Source organism: Miniopterus natalensis, chromosome 8 (assembly GCF_054644295.1).
Source record: "Miniopterus natalensis isolate mMinNat1 chromosome 8, mMinNat1.hap1, whole genome shotgun sequence".
Classification (NCBI taxonomy): Eukaryota; Metazoa; Chordata; class Mammalia; order Chiroptera; family Miniopteridae; genus Miniopterus; species Miniopterus natalensis.
Window position 1 is genome coordinate 4744436 of NC_142088.1, and position 20178 is coordinate 4764613.

Sequence of the window (20178 nt, forward strand, 5' to 3'; positions counted from 1 at the left end):
AGAGGTAGGTGCACCAAGCTTTAGGAAAGAAAATTCCAGAACTATCTTTTCCCAGAGAGTAGACTTGGCCACTGTCATCAGATGGTTTTTCACTGTCTGGACTGAGAAGGACACCAAACTACCTGTTTCCCTCCCTGAGGATCTAAGAGCTGAGCCTACAGAACTCACAGTGCACCCCCACCATGCACCCCCACCCCCATGCATACAGACTCTCGCGCCCTCAGGGGCACCTTCAGTGGCTAAGCCAACAGGTCTCCAGCCTGTCAGCCAACAGGTCTGCACACTGAGGTCCATCTCACACTGGCTACCATGTCACCTTCTAAAATGCTGTTTCCTGTTGCAGAGGCTGCTGCTGGCTGCTCCCCCCAGTCCACTCACTTATTTCCTGGCAGGGGCCCCATTTTATTAGGCTGCTCCACTCCTTTGCCCAGGCTTGTCCTGGACAGAAGCAACCCCTAGCCCCGGCCAGAGAAGAGAGTGAGGATGGATCTAAGTGGATCTAATCCAACCATGATAATTCAGCCCCTATGCTATTAATTTGCTTAAGAGACATGAGGCCCAATTCAGGGGCATGTCACTCCAATGAGATGGCAATTATGCTGGGCAAGGGGACTCTTGGGAAGAGCTTCTTAGCTCAAGAAGAGACACAAGGAGGAGGCAGTCTTTTTCCTGCTTCTGGCCGCAAGGCTATGAGGCTGTGATTCCGGAAGCTTCTGCAGCCATCTGCCCACAGAACAGACTAGCCTGCCCCCTGCTGAGGGTGTCAGAGCCCAAAGCTGGAAAAGTCCCTCCCCAACTCTCAGATGACACTGTTGACTTAACCAGCCCTGACACTTCCCAACTGTCCTATTGTTGTGTGAGATAATCTCCTTACTACCATTTTCAATTAGGTTTTCTGAAATGTGCACCAAGTAATCAAACTCATAATCCACTTATTAAATCGATCTAAAATGCCTCTCTGCACATGGAAACCGACCAGTTCACGAGTTCTGGAACCTGCCCAGGCCCCAGAAATCCTGAATGCTGAAGGGAGGGTATGGGCCAAGCCTGCCTGCCCCCAGGCCGGAACTCGCACCAGTGGGTTCTGCCTTAAGGAGACTCTAGGACAAAATGCTTGCCCTCAAGTGCGGTCCTCACATCGCCACTTGCCACCGTCCACCGAACCCTTGCGACCAGGCTCCGCATGCCTGCACATCCCTCATTTAATCCTCACAGCCATCGCCCTGGGAGGTACATATTCATCTGCTCCCACTGCGTGCCCTACACCGTGTGCCCTACTGTGGCCACTCCCTGTCCACTCCTGTGGCTGGTGGAGGTCTGGGGGTGGTTGAAAGGCTGCCATTATTGCCCCCCATCATCACTTATGAGGCACTTCCTGTGGGTGGACTTGACAATGGGGACAACTGTGGGTGCTCTTGGCATCTGCCCAGATCCCCTTTCTGGACTGGTGCACCCTTTGTTCAGCTCCAGTGAGTTGTGGATGTTGGCTGCTAAGGACTCAGAACTGCCCCTTTCCCCAGGGACTGTGTTCAGCCAAATGGGAGCGTTTTTCCACAAAGACGTGCACTCCCCACCCCCACCCCTATTGCTAGTGGCTGAGTGACAGAGGGGCACAAAAAGCCAAGCCTCTTGCTTCAAGGTGAGACCAGTTCTATGGCGTAATTCATGCTCCAGAGACCTGTGGGTTCAGGCTGAGGCTGGACTTCAGCTGACCTTGTCCTTGCTCTGCTCCTTCCCTCGACCTCCCTTGCTTCCCTCACTCCCTTTTTCCTCAATAAATCTTGTGCACTCGAAACCCTGTCTCAGGCTCTGCCTCTAGGGAGCCCAGCCTGAAACAGGGAGGACTGAAGATGCCATGTGAGGCATGCTCCCTGCCCTCCAGGATCTTGCAATATAGTTGTGGAGATAGATCACACATACACACACACACACAAAACGATCATCCACAGTACAGGATGGACTGGGCTGGAGACAGTGATGACACAGGTGGGAGACATCACTGGAGGTGCAGTGTGGGAGGAAGGCTTTATGGAAGAAATAGGACTAGGCCATGAAGGACAGGTAGGACCTGAAATGTTGGGAAAGGAAAAAAGCTTTCTAGGCACGAAGCAAGTTCCAAGGAAAGGCCCCAAGAAGGGTGGGAACCTCTGCCCTCACCTCTTCAATTTCCTCCTGTCTGGTATCTGTGACTAGGAGAACCATCCCAGGTCAGTGGGGGTTTGGGGAACTCTGCCATTTTTTTTTTTAATATATATGTTTGTATTGATTTTTTTATAGAGAGAGGAAGGGAGAGGGAGAGAGAGATAGAAACATCAATGATGAGAGAGAATCACGGATCAGCTGCCTCTGCATGCCCCCTGCTGGGACTGAGCCTGCAACCTGGGCATGTGCTCTGAGCGGAAAATGGAACCGTGACCTTTGGTGCTTGAGATGACGCTCAGCTGCTGAGCCACACCAGCTGGGCGGGAGCTCTGTCCTGACAATCCCAATAATGAATCTAATATTCACAGGGCTGCTTGAGAGAGCCACGTCAGACCACTCTGAGTCCAGGAGAGCTCACTCAGTCCTCAAGCTCCCGGCGAGAGGCTGTGGGGTGTGGTACAGGGAAAGGGAAAAAGCTTGCTAGGCAGGAAGAAAGTGCAGACCTCTCTCCCCCCCCAGAGAAGGGACAGGCACTCCATCAGCCCTGTGCGTAGGGCTGGCAAGTCAGGGGGCCCAAGGGCTCCTTCTGCCAAGGTCAGTGGGCATCAAGAGGGTCCACTTACCTGCTGGGCCATGAGCCTGGGGGTTTGTTCACAAGGATTCAATGACGAAGTAGGCAGCTGCCAGGGCTCCCAGAGCTGCAGCCACAGTCCCGAGAGCTTGGAGCATGGGAATTACGATGACTGGAGTGTTTCCTGGTAGATCGTCTGTGAAGCAAAGTAGAAAGCCCACAGGTTGGAGAAAGTTGGGCTCTAGTGCCTGTCTATGGGAAAGGGAAGATTGAGGGTCCCCTCAGGATTGCAGGAATACCCATCTCCCTGTTACCAACCCTCCTCTCAAGGGAACACAACTCCCCCCACCCCTGCCAATAACACCCTACCACAGGACCCAAGGATCTGAGGATGGGCTGGCCTGGGATGCCAACTCCCCGGGACACTCAGGGAGCCAGGTCACAAAGCTGGTCAAAGCCCCCGTGTGCCAGGCCCTGTGCTGAGCACCTCACACCCCGTGTCTCCTCGAGCCTCACAATGGCCCTGTGGAGGAGGTACTACCAGGTAGCTCCATTTGGGGACCAAGAATCCGAGGAAGCGCATATTACACCCACCACGAAGGCAAGGAAGACATATGAGCATGATAACCATTGTGAGGAAGGCTTTCACCTATGCGATAACCATTTCGACAGAAATCCCATTCAAGTAGTGGCTCTTATGTAACGTGAATGTGTATTTGCAGCCGAGAGGCAGCATTCCGCTCCACTGAGAAATGGAAAGATTATGGAAGCAGGTGCTAAAATTGGCACAGAATATGTCTTACCCCCGCCAGACTGGATCCCTGCCCCTTCCCCTCCACTCTCCTAATTCTGAGCCTTGCACTTGCCTTTTCCTCCATCTAGAATGCTCTCCCTTTAAAATAAGCCATAGAGGATCTTAAGGTCCTTTCAGACTCAGCTCGGATATGATTGACACTACATGGTTTGCCTGGACCCCAGTTTAGGAGCGAGCATCTCTTTTCCTGAAGTTCTTTGAACATCTCCTATGGGACACAGATCACCTGGCTCGCATCTTAGTTTCTCAATGGGCATGTCTTAGCTTACCATGCAGGCTGTACAGTTTTTAAGGATAAAGTTCCCTGTTCTGTTTCCCTCTTAGTACCTAGCATCCTGTGCAGATTAGGTTTTCCTACTTGTTGGTTTTAAAGTGATATGAATCCATGGCACAACTTGGCACCAGGTGGACAGAAATACTAAGTGTGTTGGAAGACAGTTAATGAGTGTGTGTGTGTTGGGGGGGGGCAGGCCCTTCCTTGACAGGGACTTACCAGGTTATAGAGTATTTTTTAGCTCTAGGCATGTTTTTCCAACACACCTGGGTATCTGTTTGTTTTTCTTCATAGGTCTAAGAGATGGTGCTTTTCAAGGATAGGCAGGAGAGGGGGAGGGGCTGGGAAGAGGGGCAGGAGGAAGGTAGGGGATGGGTGGGCTCTGTTCCTGGGTCAGGGGTATGACATAGCCAATTGGAAGACCTCTTCCCTGGGCATTTGTAAGACCCTGAGTACAAGCAGAGCTGTAGTGGGCCCAGAGCCAGGGGTGGGCAGAGGCCCTTCTCCCAGCCCTGGAATACAGCCTGGCATCACAGGAAAAGGTTCCACCTGGTGGTTTCTAGGAAAAGGCAAAGAAGGGCAGAACTTCAGATGATGCTGGGGGCAGGGGGTGCCCTGCCATGGACAGACCGGCCTGGGGGTATTGTTCCCTGTTGGGGCTATTAGAAATAGCCTGAGATCCTCTGCATGGGTCGAGGTCTTGCTATTACCAAAGGGGCATGTGAGCTACAGTCAGTATTTGTGACTAAATTCCAGGGGAAATTCAGATGCAGGTCAAGAACCTAAAGCTCGCCCAGCTGGTGTGGCTCAGTGGTTGAGCATCGACCTATGAACCAGGAGGTCACGGTTTGATTCCCGGTCAGGGCACATGCCCAGGTTGTGGGCTCGATCCCCAGGAGAAGGTGTGCAGAGGGCAGCCGATCAAGGACTCTCTCATCATTGATGCTTCTATCTCTCTCTCTCTCTCCCTCTCCCTTCCTCTCTCTGAAATCAATAAAAACATGTGTGTGTGTTTTTAAAAAGAAAAGAATCTAAAGCTCTCAGCTGGGGTGTGGGCCACGGAAGGAGACGGACGCCCAAACAGAACATTTAGTCACAAAGCTCTGAGTCACGCGGCATTTATGAAGGGCTGTGAGGGGCCGTGTTCTGAGAAAGGAGGGTGCCATGGGTCTGATCAGAAAGGGCTGGTGCCAAACCTTAGGTTGTGGCCACCGGAGGGAGAGGCTTTCCTTTTGGCCTAGGATTCCCAAGAGGAAGTTACACATGACCGCAAAAGGATCCGGGGCAGAGCCTGGCCCTGGGACCCGGACGCCCCGCGGGCCCAGCCCTCCGCGTGCTCCAGAACCTGTAGAAGGTGAGGAGGTTTGGGAATCCTCTCCCTGACACGGTCAGCCAGACCCGAGGCAGGAGGACGTCGAAGATGCGGCTGTGGCACAAGCCCAGGCGACGCCAGCAGGTAGAGCTGCCGGGGCAAGTGGTACAGGAACAGAAGGGGCGCGGGCCCGCCCGAGTCGGAGGCCCTGGGTGGACAGAAAGAGAGAGAGGTGAGGGACCCCCTCCGCCCCCGCCCGGCCTCCAGGAGGCTCGGGGACAGCCAGGAAGACACGGAGAGAAACGAAGGGCGTGGGAAACTGGCGTATCGCAGATTGCTGCGACCTGGGCACAATCAAAACAATGATGCAGAGGTTTTGCCCCTCACGGTGCTCCGAGCTTCACATCTCACGCGTCTCCTTTAATTGTGAGAACAATCCTGTGAGGCGGAATATTGTTATTCTCAGTTTACAAATGAGGAAACTGAGGCTCAGAAGGACATGACCTACGATCCAAGAAGTGGGCCTCAATTCAGGATTTCTAACCCTCGATTCATTGCTCTCTCTGCGGAATTTGGAGGAAGTGGTGGCAGCCGATGACTGCCCTGCCGAGGGAGGTGGCACCATGATTCCCGCACTTGGAGCTGCCACGTCTCATTTTTGTGGGGTTCACTGGTTCATCCAGATGACAACTGCTGCTCCAGTTTACTGTCCTTGGAAGACTTTCCCTAACTTATCTCCATTTCTGTCCTGTGTAGTGGATCCCAGCGGGACTCAGAGATAGCCCTCTGCTGTTTAAGATGATTTCTGGCACATAATTGCCTCCCCTCGCAGCTACTTCCACCTTGGCTTCCTGAGGGAACTGTGGATTCTTCCAACCAGAGGTCCATGAAGCCAGTGGTCAGCCTGGGCAGTCTCAGCACACTTCTTGACTAGATTTGCCCGCGATGGATACTTTTCCTGGACTGGGGAAGGAAGAGATTCTAAAGGCAAGAATTTATCTTTTTTCCTGTTTCTAGTTGAATTTTTTTTTGAAGAGGACATATAATTCCCATACCATAAAATTCGCCCCTTTAATGTGTTCAGTGGTTTTTAGTATATTCACAAAGGCGTGCAACTATCATCACTATCTAATTCCAGAATACATTCATTTCCCACCGAGGAAACCCCGTGCCCATTAGCAGTCATTGCCTATACCCCACTCTTCCCAGGTCCTGGCAATAGATTTGCTTATTCTGGACATTTCAGAAATGGAATCCTACAACATGTAGGCTTTTGGGGACTGGCTTCTTTCACTTAGCCTACTGTTTTTGAGGGCGGTCCATGTTGTAGCATGTATCAGCATATTGACTCTTTTTATTGCCAAATAGTATTTCATTGCATGGCTGTTTATCCACTCACTAGCTGATGGACATTGAGTTGGCTCCGCTTTTGGGCTATCCTGAGTAATGCTGCTGTGAACATTCGTGTACAAGTTTTTGTGTAGACATGTTTTTAATTCTCTTGGGCATCTACCCAGGAGCAGACTTGCTGGGCCCTATGGTAACCTCGTGGTTAACCCTTCAAGGAACTGCCAGACTTTCCCACAGCAGCAGCACCGTTTACCTCCCCCCAGTGGTGTGCGAAGCTCCCGATTTCTCCACAGCCTCACCAAAACTTGTCAATGTCCATCTTTTGATTATAGTGGAGGACTTGTATTTTCTTGAGCTACAGTATTTTCTGCATACAGAAGATTCAGATTGTAGGAAATGGCATCCTTTATTTCAAGGCCCCTGTCACTAATAGCCAACATTCCTTCCCATTCTGGCTCAAAGGGAGAACATTCCTTTGGCAGGAGAGGAGGAGTCCATCAGAACCACTGCAGAACCACCACCATTTCCTGCTCTGCCACCTCCATAAGTAGAAATCCCTATGGGGGTGAGTAACATGCATTCACTAAAAGGTTTGGGAATGTCAAGTTTTGTTTTCTACAGATACCAGTTCTAAAGGCCACAATCCAGAAATGTTTAGCTCAGTGGGGGATGATCATAATGTATACAATACCTAGTATAATTGTATGTATTATAAGTGGTTAACATCTTAACCGCTTTCAGATGTTAAGAACGGATTGATTCCTACCCACAGAAATATCATGTCACAGCGATACCTTGGATATACGCACACCTCTTGTTTATTTTATGTCCACATTATCCCAAAGGGATACGCTGTGGCCTGGGGAGTATGGCCTGCTCAGGACCACAGAGCCATGGACACTGGCTCACGGTAGATCCAGGAGAAGCTCAGAGAAGGGTGGTTTTCCTCCAGGGGAGACCACTACACCTCTTGGGATCAGAAGGTTGGGGCTACAGTTAAGAGCAAGGATTGTGGAGTCAGAATAGACTGAGGTTCCCCTCAGTGCTACCAGTGCCTGCTTGAGAGTGAGTTGTTTGATTTCTTTGAGCCTCAGTTTCCCCATCTATAAAACGGAGATGGTGATAGTAGTATGTCCTTCATAGAGTTGTTAAATGAGAAAATTAACATAGACGGCTGAGCTGAATGCTGGGTCCACAGTAAATGCTTGGTGATGATGTTAGTTAGCTATTACCATTATTATTAGTAGTAGTTTTAACCAGCCCACCTCTTGAACTCCACTTGAATTTCTTCTACACAATCCAATGCTCATTCAGACTGTGGCTACTCAAGAAGATGGGGGACCACTTTTCCTGGACGGCCATTTCTTTGTCAGACAGAGCTGATTGTTGGAGATTTTTTAATGTTGAGGAGAGAAATCTCCCTCTGTCTTCCATAGGTAAGGTTGCCAGATTTAGCAAATAAAAACACAGGATGCCCTTGCAATATTTGGGACACACTAACACTAAAATAATTTTTTTAATTAAAAAAGTTATTTGTTGTTTATCTGAAATTCACATTTAACTGGGTGTCCTGTATTTTACTGGCAACTCTCTCCGTGGGCCCTTAGACATCTGAGGACAATGTGGAAAAAGTCTACTCACATCTTCCCCCTGACAGATTTCCTCCAACTTCTCTTATCAAATCTCAAACACCAAGTGGCTCTTGCCTCCCCCTGCTTCTCTCATCTCACATCAACCTGGCCTTTCTTCTTTGGATTAGATTGTAGGTATCTTTTATAGCATTCGAGGATAGCCTAATGAGGACAGAGTAGAGCAGAATGGCCACCTCCCTGGTCCTAAACCATGTAATTTTATCAACGCATCCTTGGTTTTTATTTTTGAGCAGCCACACACATCACCCTGATTTCTAATGAGCGAGAAATGCCACAGAGCCACGCTAGGTGTTAATACGGATGTGCGGCTGCCTTCTTCAGCGAGCCTCAGGATGGTGAGGAATGACAGCCCCCGGGAGTCCTGGTCTCCTGGTAAAAACAAAGCCGAAAATCCTCACGCTCCGCAAGCACAGTTCCAGAATACACGTTAACCATGCGTCACTGCCCAGTAAGAACCAGCTTTCGGGGTGACCCTGGGGCTCCAGCAGCAGGAAGGCTAGGACTGTGGAGCTAGAAACCTGCTCACCTGCTTTCTTGGATCCAGGGGATGCTTTTGTGCCGGTGTTCTGAGCCAGCAGGCCCTGAGCCGACTGGCTGACTTGGGGAGCTGGGAGGGCCGGGGGCACAGGCCTCCGTGCGATGGACCCCGAGCTGGGCTGTTGTGGGGTGGACTTCAAGCTGGGCTGCTGTGGGGCGGACCCCGAGCTGGGCTGCTGTGGGGTGGACCTCGAGTTGGGCTGCTGTGGGATGGACTCAGAGCTCAGTAGTTGCTGTGGGGTGGACTCTAAGCTGGGCTGCTGGGGGGTGGACCCCGAGCTGGGCTGCTGGGGGGTGGACTCAGAGCTCTGCTGCTGTTGGGGGGTGGACTCAGAGCTACAGTGCCGTGAGGTGGAGCCCCGGTGTTTGGACTCTGGCTTCTTCTTTTTGCCTTTCTTCATGGTGGGTCTCCCGCCCTAGATGTGGCCCTACATGGAGCTGCCTAACCTCCCGGCTCCCTCCTGGAGGGGCCGTTTGCCTCTGTCCTGGGGGAGCGCTCTGGCCTTGGGCTGGACCGAGGCACCACAAAGGAAGGTCACCCACACCCCTCCTGTGAGGTCACAAACGCCAGGGTGGCTCCTATGGCAGTGCCCCGGGGACAGCCTTCTCTGCCCAGGCTGCTGTCCTCCTTCCCTAGCTACTGGGATGGGCAGGGGGCAGCTGTCAGACCCCCGGAGAACCTGGGTTAAGCCTGGCCGTGGAGCCCATGACAACCTGGTCCCTCACGATTCTGCAACTGGAGTGCCTCCTTCAGGCACCTCCCTGCTGGTGTATCCTGGGTCCCCCGAGAGCTATCCATTCGCTCTAAGAAACCCTGGCTGTGGTGCTCAGCCCTGTCACTGGTTTCCACATACCAGAAAAACTGAAAGCCAAAAACCAAACCCAAAGCACTGCTTCACCATGCATTTTGTGTTTTAGGTAACTTTCTTGAAGACTTGGGGGTCCATGGAAAGCCCAAGGCCTCTTACCATCTCAGCTTTCCCCCCAGATTACCTTCAGAGACTAGCTTCCACCTCTTCCCCAACCTGCCTTCCCCCACTGCGGGAAGGGGCTGGGGATCCCCAACTTCGATAAGAACCCTTGCATTTGGCAAAAGCATTTCCCCTAACCATGAAACGGCTGTCTGGAAAACCACATTTTTCTCGGTTTCATTAGGCCAGCCACAGCAGACTACGTTTCGAACCCCAAACCACTGGCTCAGTTGGGAGATTATGAGTCTTTGTCCAAGTCAACAGTGTGATTTTCCTTTTAGGGTGGGAGAGAAAAAACATTTTAAAAAGACAGCCTTAAGCTTCACATTTTGACTCCAACATGAAATCTGTTCACGTGAGAAGACTCTGCTTCGGCCGTCAGTGCACCGCGAGGTGGTGAGTATTCCCCCGGCAGCCCCTGAGTCAGGGGTGACCCCGGCCCCGGGAGAGGGTTTAGGGTAGACCTGGCGAGGAGGAATCTCCACACAAGGTCAGGCCTGACGTGAATTGTGAAATGACGGGAAATATTTTGGAGATTCTCGAGCCTAAAAGACCTTGCTGATTCTCTTTCTGCAGAGAAGCTGAGGTTCAAAGTTAAATGACTTTCCAAAGTCACACAGCTCGGGGGCATCGAAGGGAAGCTCAGATCAATACACTGGGTTGAATTGGGTTGAACCTGGGTGTGAGGAAATTCAGAGAGCAGGTGAGGCTACAAGAAGGTGGTAATTCCCTGAAGTCAAGAGCAATGGATCCCTCCGGGGGCTCACTTCAGAATCAGAGACTGGAACCCAGTCAGGGACCTTGTCCAGATTTGGCAGACAGGTCACTCCTCCTAAGGCATTTATCTCCACAAAACTGGATTTTCAGGCACCAACGGGATTTTGACTGAGGGTTTCAACCTGTTTTCTTCCCCCGTTTTTGTTTTATTTAATATATATGTTTTTATTGATTTTAGAGAGAGAGGGAGAGGAACATTGATCAGCTGCTTCCTGCACGCCCCCTACTGGGTGGGGATTGAGCCCACAACCAGGGCATGTGCCCTGAAGGGAACCAAACAGGCTACCTCTCTGCATGGGAAAACGCCCAACCAACTGAGCCACACCGGCCAGGACTCAACCTGGTTTAAATCAGCCCTATTGACATTTGGGCCAGATAGTTCTTGGGGCTGTCCTGAGCATTGTAGGAAGTTTAGCAACAGCCCTGGCCTCTGCCCGCAAGATGCCAGTGGCAACTACTGCTCCTTCCAAGTTGTGAAACCAAAAATATCTACAGATGTTGGTAAATGTCAGTGTGTGTGTGTGTGTGTGTGAGAGAGAGAGAGAGAGAGGGAATTGCCCCTGGTTGAGAACCACTGGTTTAAATTAATTAAATGGGTGTAGACCCACAGGGGTAGAATGTCCTGGTAGGAATGAAAGAAGCATTTAATTTCACACCAAGGAGCCAAAAAGGGCACAGAAAGCAGGTCCCTGTTCCCCAGGAGAGCAATGGAAGAAACACAGAGGGCCAGGCTTTGGGAGGAGTGGGAGTTTTTCTATGGCAGTAGAGAAAATATGTGTGGGTTCCTTAGTAAGGGTGGTCTGAAGAAGCAGGGGAGGGCACTGGTGGAGTACCAGGTTGGGCCAGAAGGACAATGAAGAATGGCACTGTCATAGTTCTTTGCTAGGACATCTCTCATGCTCTCTGCCTTCTGGCTGGAGCACTTTCCTAGCCTGAAGCCTGACTCCTTTATCGCACAGTCACAGCCCACTGTCCCCGGCTGATGCTGCCGAGTCTAGCTCTAGCTAGCCAGCCATGAGCACTGGAAATCTGGTGACTTCCCTGCATTGTGGAAGCCCTTCCCCCTCCATGCAGTCCCCCACCCCCACCTCCATGTCAGGACACTTCCCATCAACCAGATCCATCTCCAGTGGACCCATCAACTCGTAAAGCCTTTCTCAGGATCTCCAACTGGAAGCCACCTCTCCCTCTCAGAGCCCAGATCCCATTCTGCATGGTGTTAGAAGGGCGTCTACCCTTGTCCTCTGTGGCGGTCCCCACTCCCACACTGTGGAGACTGCGAAGGGCCAATGTCCAGAGAAAGAGCTCAATGTAAGCTGCTCGAAGGTGAGAGTAGAAAGCAGACAAAGAAAGCGGGAAACTGTTTGACCACAGGGTGGGCATGGATGACGGGGGACAAGGCACCTCAGAGACCGCATTACTAAGGGGTTGTTTTCAAAGGTGGTCTAGGGTTTTCTGGCCTTGGCTGAGGATCGCAGTTAGAGCAGTCCATAGTCAAAGGCTTCCCTAACCAGGCTTGGCAACCATGGGAAAATCTTGAGGATTATCTAGGAGAGTGAGAAGAGTCTAAGGGCATGCAAAGTTAGGTCATCAGCATAAGGTCCTGACCAGACCGTCCCTAGTGGTTCTGGCCTTCTGGGAGCATCCTGGGCACCCAGAATAAGCGCGTCAACACTTGTCCTGAAGCTAACATCTGAGAACAGGCGAGTCAACACTTGTCTTGAAGCTAACATCTGAGAACTCGATGTTAACACAGACACTGGCCTTGGCCCCCACATGTGAGGAGGGCAGCTAGCCCACAGAGGGGACAACTAGCTCTGGCTTCCAGCAGGGCAGTGGCAGAGCCTTCAGTAACCCAGCTGGACCACCCTGCACAGAGCACTTCCTTCTTCCCCACGCTGCCCCGAGGGGCTCCTGGCCACAGAAGGCACTTGGTGCTCATTTAAGAGCCTGCTGCCCTGGGCCCTTAGGCCCACAGGTTACCCCTCTGGGGCCACAGGCCTGGATTCCTCCACAGGAAGGGCCACGAGGGCTGTAAGAATTGTACAGTGTGCCAGCTGCTCTTAGCCAGTACCTTGCTGAGGTTGTGAGGAGTAGAGGTGAAAGCTTAGCACAGTGCCCGGCTCACAGAGGCTGCTTTGCTGGAATTGTGGCTCCCTTGGGCGAGGAGATTGGGGAACCAAGCAAGGACCAAGTGGGCCTGGAGAGGAGGGGCTGGGCCTGGGGCCTGCAAACTCCCAAATCTGTCCCTTACAAGGGCTGATTCCCAGTCCTGAGCAAGGGGGTAAAGGGGCACGTGGGTGGGTGGGAAATGTAGCAACAAATTAAACGAATTCGAACACTTTTGACCCAAAATTATCCCAGCCAGCACCCCTGGGGACAGAAACCTAGTTCACCTTCACCCAAACAGTGTGTGGAAGCGCCAGGAGCGGGACCATGACATTAGGGACCTGTCCACTGCTGGGACCAGCGGGGTCAGGGCCCAGGCCTCCCTCCGTATTTGAAGTTTCCCACCCTGGGGACGTCGGTGGCAGCCTGGGGCTCCCACCCCGCGCCTTCAGGCCCCTCACCATCCGTCTGAGTCCCTCGCTCCACGAGGGGGACGCAGCCCCGCGCCGCGACATTGTGCGCTCGGCTGGCTGCGCGCCGCACGTCCAGGGCGCCCTCGGGCCGGCTGGGGCTGAACACGGCCGTGTGCACCTCCACGGCGCGGCCGCGCGGCGCGAAGGCGCTGCGGAGCAGGGTCTCCATGCGGCGCCGCGCCTCCGCCTCCTCGTCGCGCGCGGGCTGCACCACGATGCCCACGAGCGCGGCGGGCGGGCGGCGGTGCCGCGCGTGCACCTGCTGCAGGAGCAGCTGCAGGCGCGGCAGCTGCGAGCGCAGCACCGACGCGCGGCACAGCACCAGGAGCAGGCGCGCGCCCGGCTCCGCGCGCTCCCGCGCCGCCGGCGGCTCCGGGCAGCCCGCCGCGCGATCCTCCGGCCCCGGGGCCCCGGGCGCACCGGCCGAGCCCCACGCGGCCTCGAGCTCGCACTCGCGCAGGTCCTCAGCCTGGAGCCTGTGGATAGGCGGCCTCTGGGCGGGGCGCTTGGACTTCGCAGCGGGGCCGGCGGCGGGGCCGTCGGTGCCTTTCAAAGAGCTGTCGCAGGGGCGCTTGAGACACCGCCTGGAGCCCTTGCTGGAGCTGCTGTGACCGCTGGTGGCCCGGGTGGAGGAGGGCCCGGCGGGCCCGCTGGCCAGGGTCTGCTCCAGAATGTCCTGCAGGGTCAGGAAGCGCGCGTCCTGCCAGAGCTCGCCCAGCAGCAGCACCTGGCCGTGGCCCTCGATGGCCTGGGTGGCCGCCTGTGGCTGCGGCGGGGCCCGCCCGTCCTGCGGCGCCCCGGGGGGCTCCATGTCCGGTCCGGCTCCCTTGCACCTCTGAGCCCAGGCCTCCCTTGGCCAAGCGGGAAAGCTGCCCTTCCCCGGAGCATGTCACAATACCCCTGCGCCCTACCTCTTCCTGTGGCCACCGAGGGTCTCTGCCCGCTATTTCTTGGAAACCTTCCAACATAGGGAAGTGGCCTTGGGGCGCTGGCCTAATGCTGGATGTGTTTCGTTTCTCTATCATTTTGTAGGTTCCTTGGTGTCAAAAGGACACATCCTTTCATCCCTTGGATGGACTGTTATGTCTAAGTCTCCAAGTAAAATAGATTTTTTGTGGAACCAGGACATTTAAAAAGCAGTGGACCCGGATGCTCCCTGCACCTGGACCACCGGGCTAGTAATGAGGGGCGAAGGCTGGTTCTAAACCGCAGCAGCCTGGGAGACAGGCTCCATCCAGGCTCAGCCCACTGCCCAGGGCCCTGGGCTACTGAAAGCGATGGGACTGCAGGAGATGGTTTGGGGGTATTCCTTTTTTCTGTGGGTGTGCATTTGAAAACCAGTCTTTCTCTCCCATGTTTCTCCCTTACTACTCACACAGAACATATCATCGCTGACACTTTGGGGAGGCCTAAAATTTAACTGAATTCTGACACTATCTACTTGGAGAAAGCAGCAGGTCCCACAGGTTAAGGGCTGAGTCCCAAAAGACCCCCTCCCCCCCTCGGGTCACAGACCAATCACAAGTCTAGCTGTGATTCTCACCCATCTGCTAGAAATTGGGGGTTCCCATGACCCCCTCCTCAGGTTCCATTAATTTGCTAGAGTGGCTCCTAGAACTCAGGAAAAACAGTTTACTTACTATTTACCAGTTTCTTATAAAAGGATAAGATAAAGGATACAGACGAACCACCAGATGGAAAAGATACATAAGGCGAGGTATGTGTGAAGGGGCTCGGCGCGTCCATGCCCTCTCCAGGTCACCACTCTGCCCGCACCTGAGTTCACCAACCTGGAAGGTCTCCAAACCCCATACTATTGGGATTTTCACAGAAGTATGATCACTTATTAACTCCATTTCGAGCCCCGCCTCTGGAGGACGGGGGTAGAGCTGAAAATTCTAAGCTTCTCATCATGGCTTGGTCTTTCTGGTGACCAGGAGCCCAGCCAGAGTTGCCTCAGAACAAAAGTCACTCCTATCGCCCAGGAAATTCCAAGGGACTTAGGAGCTGTGTGTCAGGAAGGAGTCAAAGGCCAAATATTAGAACAAAAGATGCTCCTAGTGCTCTTATCACTTAGGAAATTACAAGGGTTTCAGAGCTCTGTCGCAGGAACAGGGGGCAGAGGCCAATATATATTTTCTACTATTTCACAGGGTACCGGAGGCTTGTTGAAGTACCTACAGGAACGATCTTCAGGAAAACAAAGCAAAACGGATTAAAAGTCCTTATCTGCCCAGCACGTGAGGTGAGCGGAGCCCTGGGGAGGTGGGACAGAGTACCCAGAACAGCCTCAGTGACTGTGAACACAATGGTGGGGAAATTTTTTCCCTTTGCTAATTTAAAAAAAAATGAACTTAACTAAGTTTTTTTGTTGTTTTTTATTAATCCTCACTTGAGGATCTTTTTCCATTGTTTTTTGTTTTGTTTTTTTAATTGAGAGTGGAGAGAAGGGAGGGGGAGAGACAGAGAGAAACATCGATGAGAGAGAGACGCATTGATTGGTTGCCTCTGGCACATGCTCTGACTGGGGCTGGGGATTGAGCCTGCAACCTGGGTATGTGTCCTTGACCAGGAATGGAACCCGAGACCCTTTAGTCCGCAGGCCTACGCTCCAACTACTGAGCCAAACCTGCCAGGGCATTTAACTAAGTTTAAAAAAATTATTTTGAAAAATATAAAAATTAAAGACTCTGAAAAGCAAGCTGTCAACCAGAATCCTGCTAACGTTCCAGGAGCCCCAGGCCAGGAAGCCTGGGAAAAGCAGGTAAAGGCGGGAGTCCCGTATTGGCAAGAGGCCATTAATTGGGGCCCTTCTGTGTGCTGGGTTTTTACATATGTCATCTTTACTGCAGCCCAGCAATGGTGAGGGCACTGTCCCCAAGTTTCAGATGCAGAAACCAAGGCTCAGACAGGTTAAGTGACTTGTGCAAATTCAATCATTAAGTAGTAGGTCTGGGATCTAAACCCAGGCCTGACTGGCTGCAAATTGTAGGTGACCACCAGGGCATAGTAAGTGCTACAGCAACCTGAGACTGAGAGGTGGGGCTGACCTTCTGTCTAAAGGGCTTCTGAGGCTAATCCTGAGTGGGGTGGGGGGTGTATAGGGAAGGAAGGGGAAGGGTGGGGGGATAGGACAAGACCCCCATTTGTTTTAGGCACTCGGGTTGCATAGCATTCTGTGTACACAGTTTTAAGGGCACAGTGAATAAAGATTGGGAATAAACTGTTCAAATTAAATGACTAATCTTTCCTTTCTTCCTTTGAAGGTTTGTAACTTTCATACTAAAAAAATTATAAAATTGAATGTTTTCCTAAGGAAGGGACACTGAAAAGAAAGGACTCTGGGAGGAAGGGAGAGTAGTCTCTTTACCATTTTAAATCTCATAAAAGCTCTTATTTCCAGCTATGGAAAGTCAGGAAGTCCCTGCTCAGATAAAAGATTGAGTCCAGAGGCTTATACCCTGAGGAAGAAGAGGTGCAGAGATGGTCCCCAGGCCTTGCGCCCATTGGAGCCACTTGCTGTTGTATCTGGTAGCTATACTGTGATTCTCTGGAAAATTTTATTTCAGGAAAGGATTTTGCTGATAATGCTTGGAAACTTCTGAAGTAGACCAACCTAAGTAATGTTATGGGTAATTTTTATTTATTTTGAAAAATTATTTAAATAGGTAATATGGGTGCATAGCTCCAAAGGGCTCGGTAAAAAAGACATTGAGGCATCTAGTTTGCTCTCTTGGGTCACTCTGTCTAGGGTGAGCCAGTTGCCCTTTGGAAGGGTCGACATGCAAGGAGCTGAGGCATCCTTCCAACAGCCACTGAGGGAGCCGTCTTAAAAGCTTTCAGCCCCAGCCAATCTTTCAGATGACTGCAACCTGATGAAAGAGCCCACAGTAGACTACTCAGCTCAGCTGCTCACTAATTTCTGACCCTCATAAAGAATGTGAGATAATATTGTTTTATGCCACTAAGTTTTGGCGTAATTTGTTACATAGCAATAGATGACTGATATAATTACCATCTCTAATCTCTGTTCCATCTATTGGAGGAACTCCACTTCATAAAGAAATGGATTCTTAGGAGTGATATAATTACTCTAGGTCTGTGGTAGGTGGCATAATGCCCCCCTAAAGCTGCCCACATCCTAATTCCTGCAAACTGTGAATATATTTTATATGTTAGGTTACCTGGTAAAGGTGAATCAAGGTGTCAGATGGAACTATGGTTACTAATCCCTGACTTTAAAATAGGGAGATTATTTTGTATTATCCAGGTAGGCCCAATAAAACCACAAGGTATTGAAAACTGAGGCAGAAGGGTGACTCAGAGGGAGATGTGATTATAGAAGAACATCAGAGTGTTGGCTTTGAGGATGAAGCAAAGGGGCCATGAGCAAAGGAATGTGGGCAGCCTCTGGAAACTGAAAAAGGCAAAAAAGGAAACTGTCTTAGTCAGCTTGGGCTGCTAAAACAAAATACCATAAACTGGGTGGCTTGGAAGCGGTAGAAATTTATTTCTCCTGATTCTGAAAAGCTGGGAAATCCAAGATCAAGGCCCTGGCAGATTTGGTGTCTGGTGAGGGCCTACATCCTGGATCTCAGACAGCCACCTTCTTACTGTGACTTAGCCTGGTAGAAGGGACAAGGGATCTTTTTGGGGTCTCTTTTATAAGGACACTAATCCCATTCATGAGGGCTCCACCTTCATGGCCAAAGTACCTCCCTAAGGGCCAACTTCTAAATACCATCACATTGGGATTGGGTTTCAACATGCATGTGAATTTTGAGAAACATAGACATTCAGTCCTCAGCAGAAATGAGTTTTCCCCTCGAACCTTCAGGAAGGAACAGCTGTGCCAACATGCTGGTATGAGCCCAGAGAGAGCTGTGCCGTATTTCCAACCCACAGAACTGTAAGATAACAAATTGGTGTTGTTTTAAGCTGTTGAGTGTGTGGCAATTTGCAGCAAGAAGAAACCACCTAAGGTCATAGAGCCAGAAAGTGGCAGAGCAAGGGTTCAGATCTGACCCGAAGCCCACCCTTTACCCCATCCTGCCCTGGCTCCCATTTAGTGGAAAGACTCACCTTTTCTGCTGCAGAAGGAGCTCAGGGCATGTTGATAACGGAGTAGTGAGTGGGAAGCGTGGGGAGTTGCGTTACTGTGGGCGAGGGCAGGTAGGCCAGCCCGGCTTCTCAGGAGCCTGTGGTTAGAACACAGGTCAGATGCGGTAAATTAAGTAAACAGGAGACTGAGGTGGCTGTAAGGCCCTCGAGGCCTAGGTAAGCTCACCACAGTCTAAACCTGGAAATGCCTCAGGGTTACAACATCAACACGCTGACAACCAATTACAAACGGCCACGAAGGCTTGAAGCTGGAGCCAATTAAATACTTTCCTTTCTTCCCTTCAGCACCTTCTCTATGTTTTCTCATGGCTCCAATCGGCTGAGCGCTCCTAACCCCTTCCAGTTCGAGGCTGCCCAATTCGAGTTGATTTTGCTCAAATAAACCCTTAAAATTTTTAGTATGCCTTAGTTTATCTTTTACCAGATCCTAATGGCACTGCATTATCTCCCCCAAAGTGGACAGTCGCACCCTTTCCTCGTGTGTAAAGGCACTGTCATTTGGTCATTTAGACAACATGTATTTTTGCCTGTGATGTCCAAACATTGGGCATATTCTCTGAGGCTACAAAGGTCACTGTGATCCACAGGGGAGCTTCTTGTCCAGGCAGAGGTTGCCATCTAGCGGGGAGGAAAAGGACGAATCCTCACAATATCAGATCATCAGGCCCATTTTGCAGTCAGGGAGGCTGCGGGGCTGAGCAGTTACAGGCTCTGGCTGAGGCCGTGGAGTAATGAGTCAGGAGCCCCAGGGAAGGCATCCGGCCCCACGGTCTGGTTCCTAAGCCGGATCCGCGGTGCTTCTCGGAAGAAGCCCCTCCTGTTGCTCCCTGCTGCAGAATTCAGGCTCGCACCTGTCACATGCGCTGCAGAAGGCCTGCGGCAAGCTTGGAGGAAAGGGAGCCACTGGGGCAGTTCTGGGAACTACAGGAAAATCAGGGCAGCTTGTGCTCGAAAAAAGAATAGGGGGTCGGGAAACTGATGGCCTTCAGGTGTCTAAAAGTCTTACTTATGTCAGCATGGAAAACTGGGCTGTAAAAGGACATTCAATGTCATGAAAAGGTGTTCATGGGAAATTGGTAAATGGAGAAACTGGGTTGCAAAACAGTCTACATTATAGAGCCCCCCACCCCTCTTTTTTGGTAAATAATGTGTATATAGGGATACTTTTAAAAAAACACAAGTTTTTAAAAAAATTGATTTTAGAGAGAGAGAAAGAGAGAGGGAGAGAGAGAAACATTGATATAAGAGAGAAAAATTGATTGGCTGCCTCCCATATGTGCCCCAACCAGGGACTGGACCCACAACCTGGGTCTGTGCCCTGACTGGGAATTGAGCCAATGATCTTTTTGGTAAATGGGACCATGCTCAACCAATTGAGCCAAACAGGCCAGGGCTAGGGATAATTTTTAAAAAGCTGTGCAAATACACTTCAATATGTTTATTAGAGTATAACTAGGTTATGAATATAGATTTGCCAGATTTAGCAAATAAAAATACAGAACATCAATTAAATTTGAATTTAAGGTGAACTGTGAATAATTTTTTAGAACAAGCATGCTCCATGCAATTATTTGTTGTTTATCTGAAATCTGAATTTAACTGGATATCCTGTGTTTTATCTGGCAACCTGATATGGAGATTTTTCTTTTTGCTTATGTGTGTTTTTTATGATACTTTTGTACAATACTTTTATTTGTTTTTTTAAATTTATTTTTCATTTACAGTTGACATACAATATTATATGTGTTAGTTTCAGGTGTACACATAGTGATTAGACATTTACAGACCTTATGAAGTGATCACAGCACTAAGTCTAGTACCCATTTGAACCACACATAGTTATTACAATATTCTTGACTATGCACAATACTTTTTTAAAAAATATATCTTTATTGATTTCAGAGAGAGGAAGGGAGAGGGAGAGAGAGAGATGGAAATATCAATGATGACAGAGTCATTGATCGGCTGCCTCCTGCACGCCCCCGACTGGGGATCGAGCCCGCAACCTGGGCATGTGCCCTGACCGGGAATCAAACCCTGATCGCCTGGATCCTAGGTCGACGCTCAACCGCTGA

General features: G+C 51.0%; 2 protein-coding genes across 2 annotated transcripts; both read right to left on the reverse strand.

The window, feature by feature from the left end:
- Positions 1-2803: 2803 nt before the first annotated feature.
- Positions 2804-9053, reverse strand: SPATA3 (spermatogenesis associated 3). Its single transcript, XM_016204620.2, has 4 exons — positions 8953-9053; positions 8642-8841; positions 5147-5321; positions 2804-2909 (listed from the first exon to the last, which is right to left on the reverse strand). Exons 1-4 carry the CDS (start codon positions 9051-9053, stop codon positions 2804-2806), a joined length of 582 nt encoding a protein of 193 aa, XP_016060106.2.
- A 3822-nt stretch (positions 9054-12875) lies between these two features.
- Positions 12876-13793, reverse strand: LOC148092546 (uncharacterized). Its single transcript, XM_087819963.1, has one exon. The coding sequence runs from the start codon at positions 13791-13793 to the stop codon at positions 12876-12878; it is 918 nt and encodes a 305-aa protein (XP_087676089.1).
- Between the last annotated feature and the right edge of the window lie 6385 nt (positions 13794-20178).

Excerpts from the sequence above, each read along its gene's own strand:
- SPATA3 (XM_016204620.2), bottom strand. The coding sequence starts at position 9,053 with ATGAAGAAAGGCAAAAAGAAGAAGCCAGAGTCCAAACACCGGGGCTCC. Across the intron at positions 5,322-8,641 it reads CCCTGGATCCAAGAAAGCAG|GGCCTCCGACTCGGGCGGGC; the intron begins GTGAGCAGGTTT and ends CTGTCCACCCAG. Across the intron at positions 2,910-5,146 it reads AACCTCCTCACCTTCTACAG|ACGATCTACCAGGAAACACT; the intron begins GTTCTGGAGCAC and ends TTTGCTTCACAG.
- LOC148092546 (XM_087819963.1), bottom strand. The coding sequence starts at position 13,793 with ATGGAGCCCCCCGGGGCGCCGCAGGACGGGCGGGCCCCGCCGCAGCCA.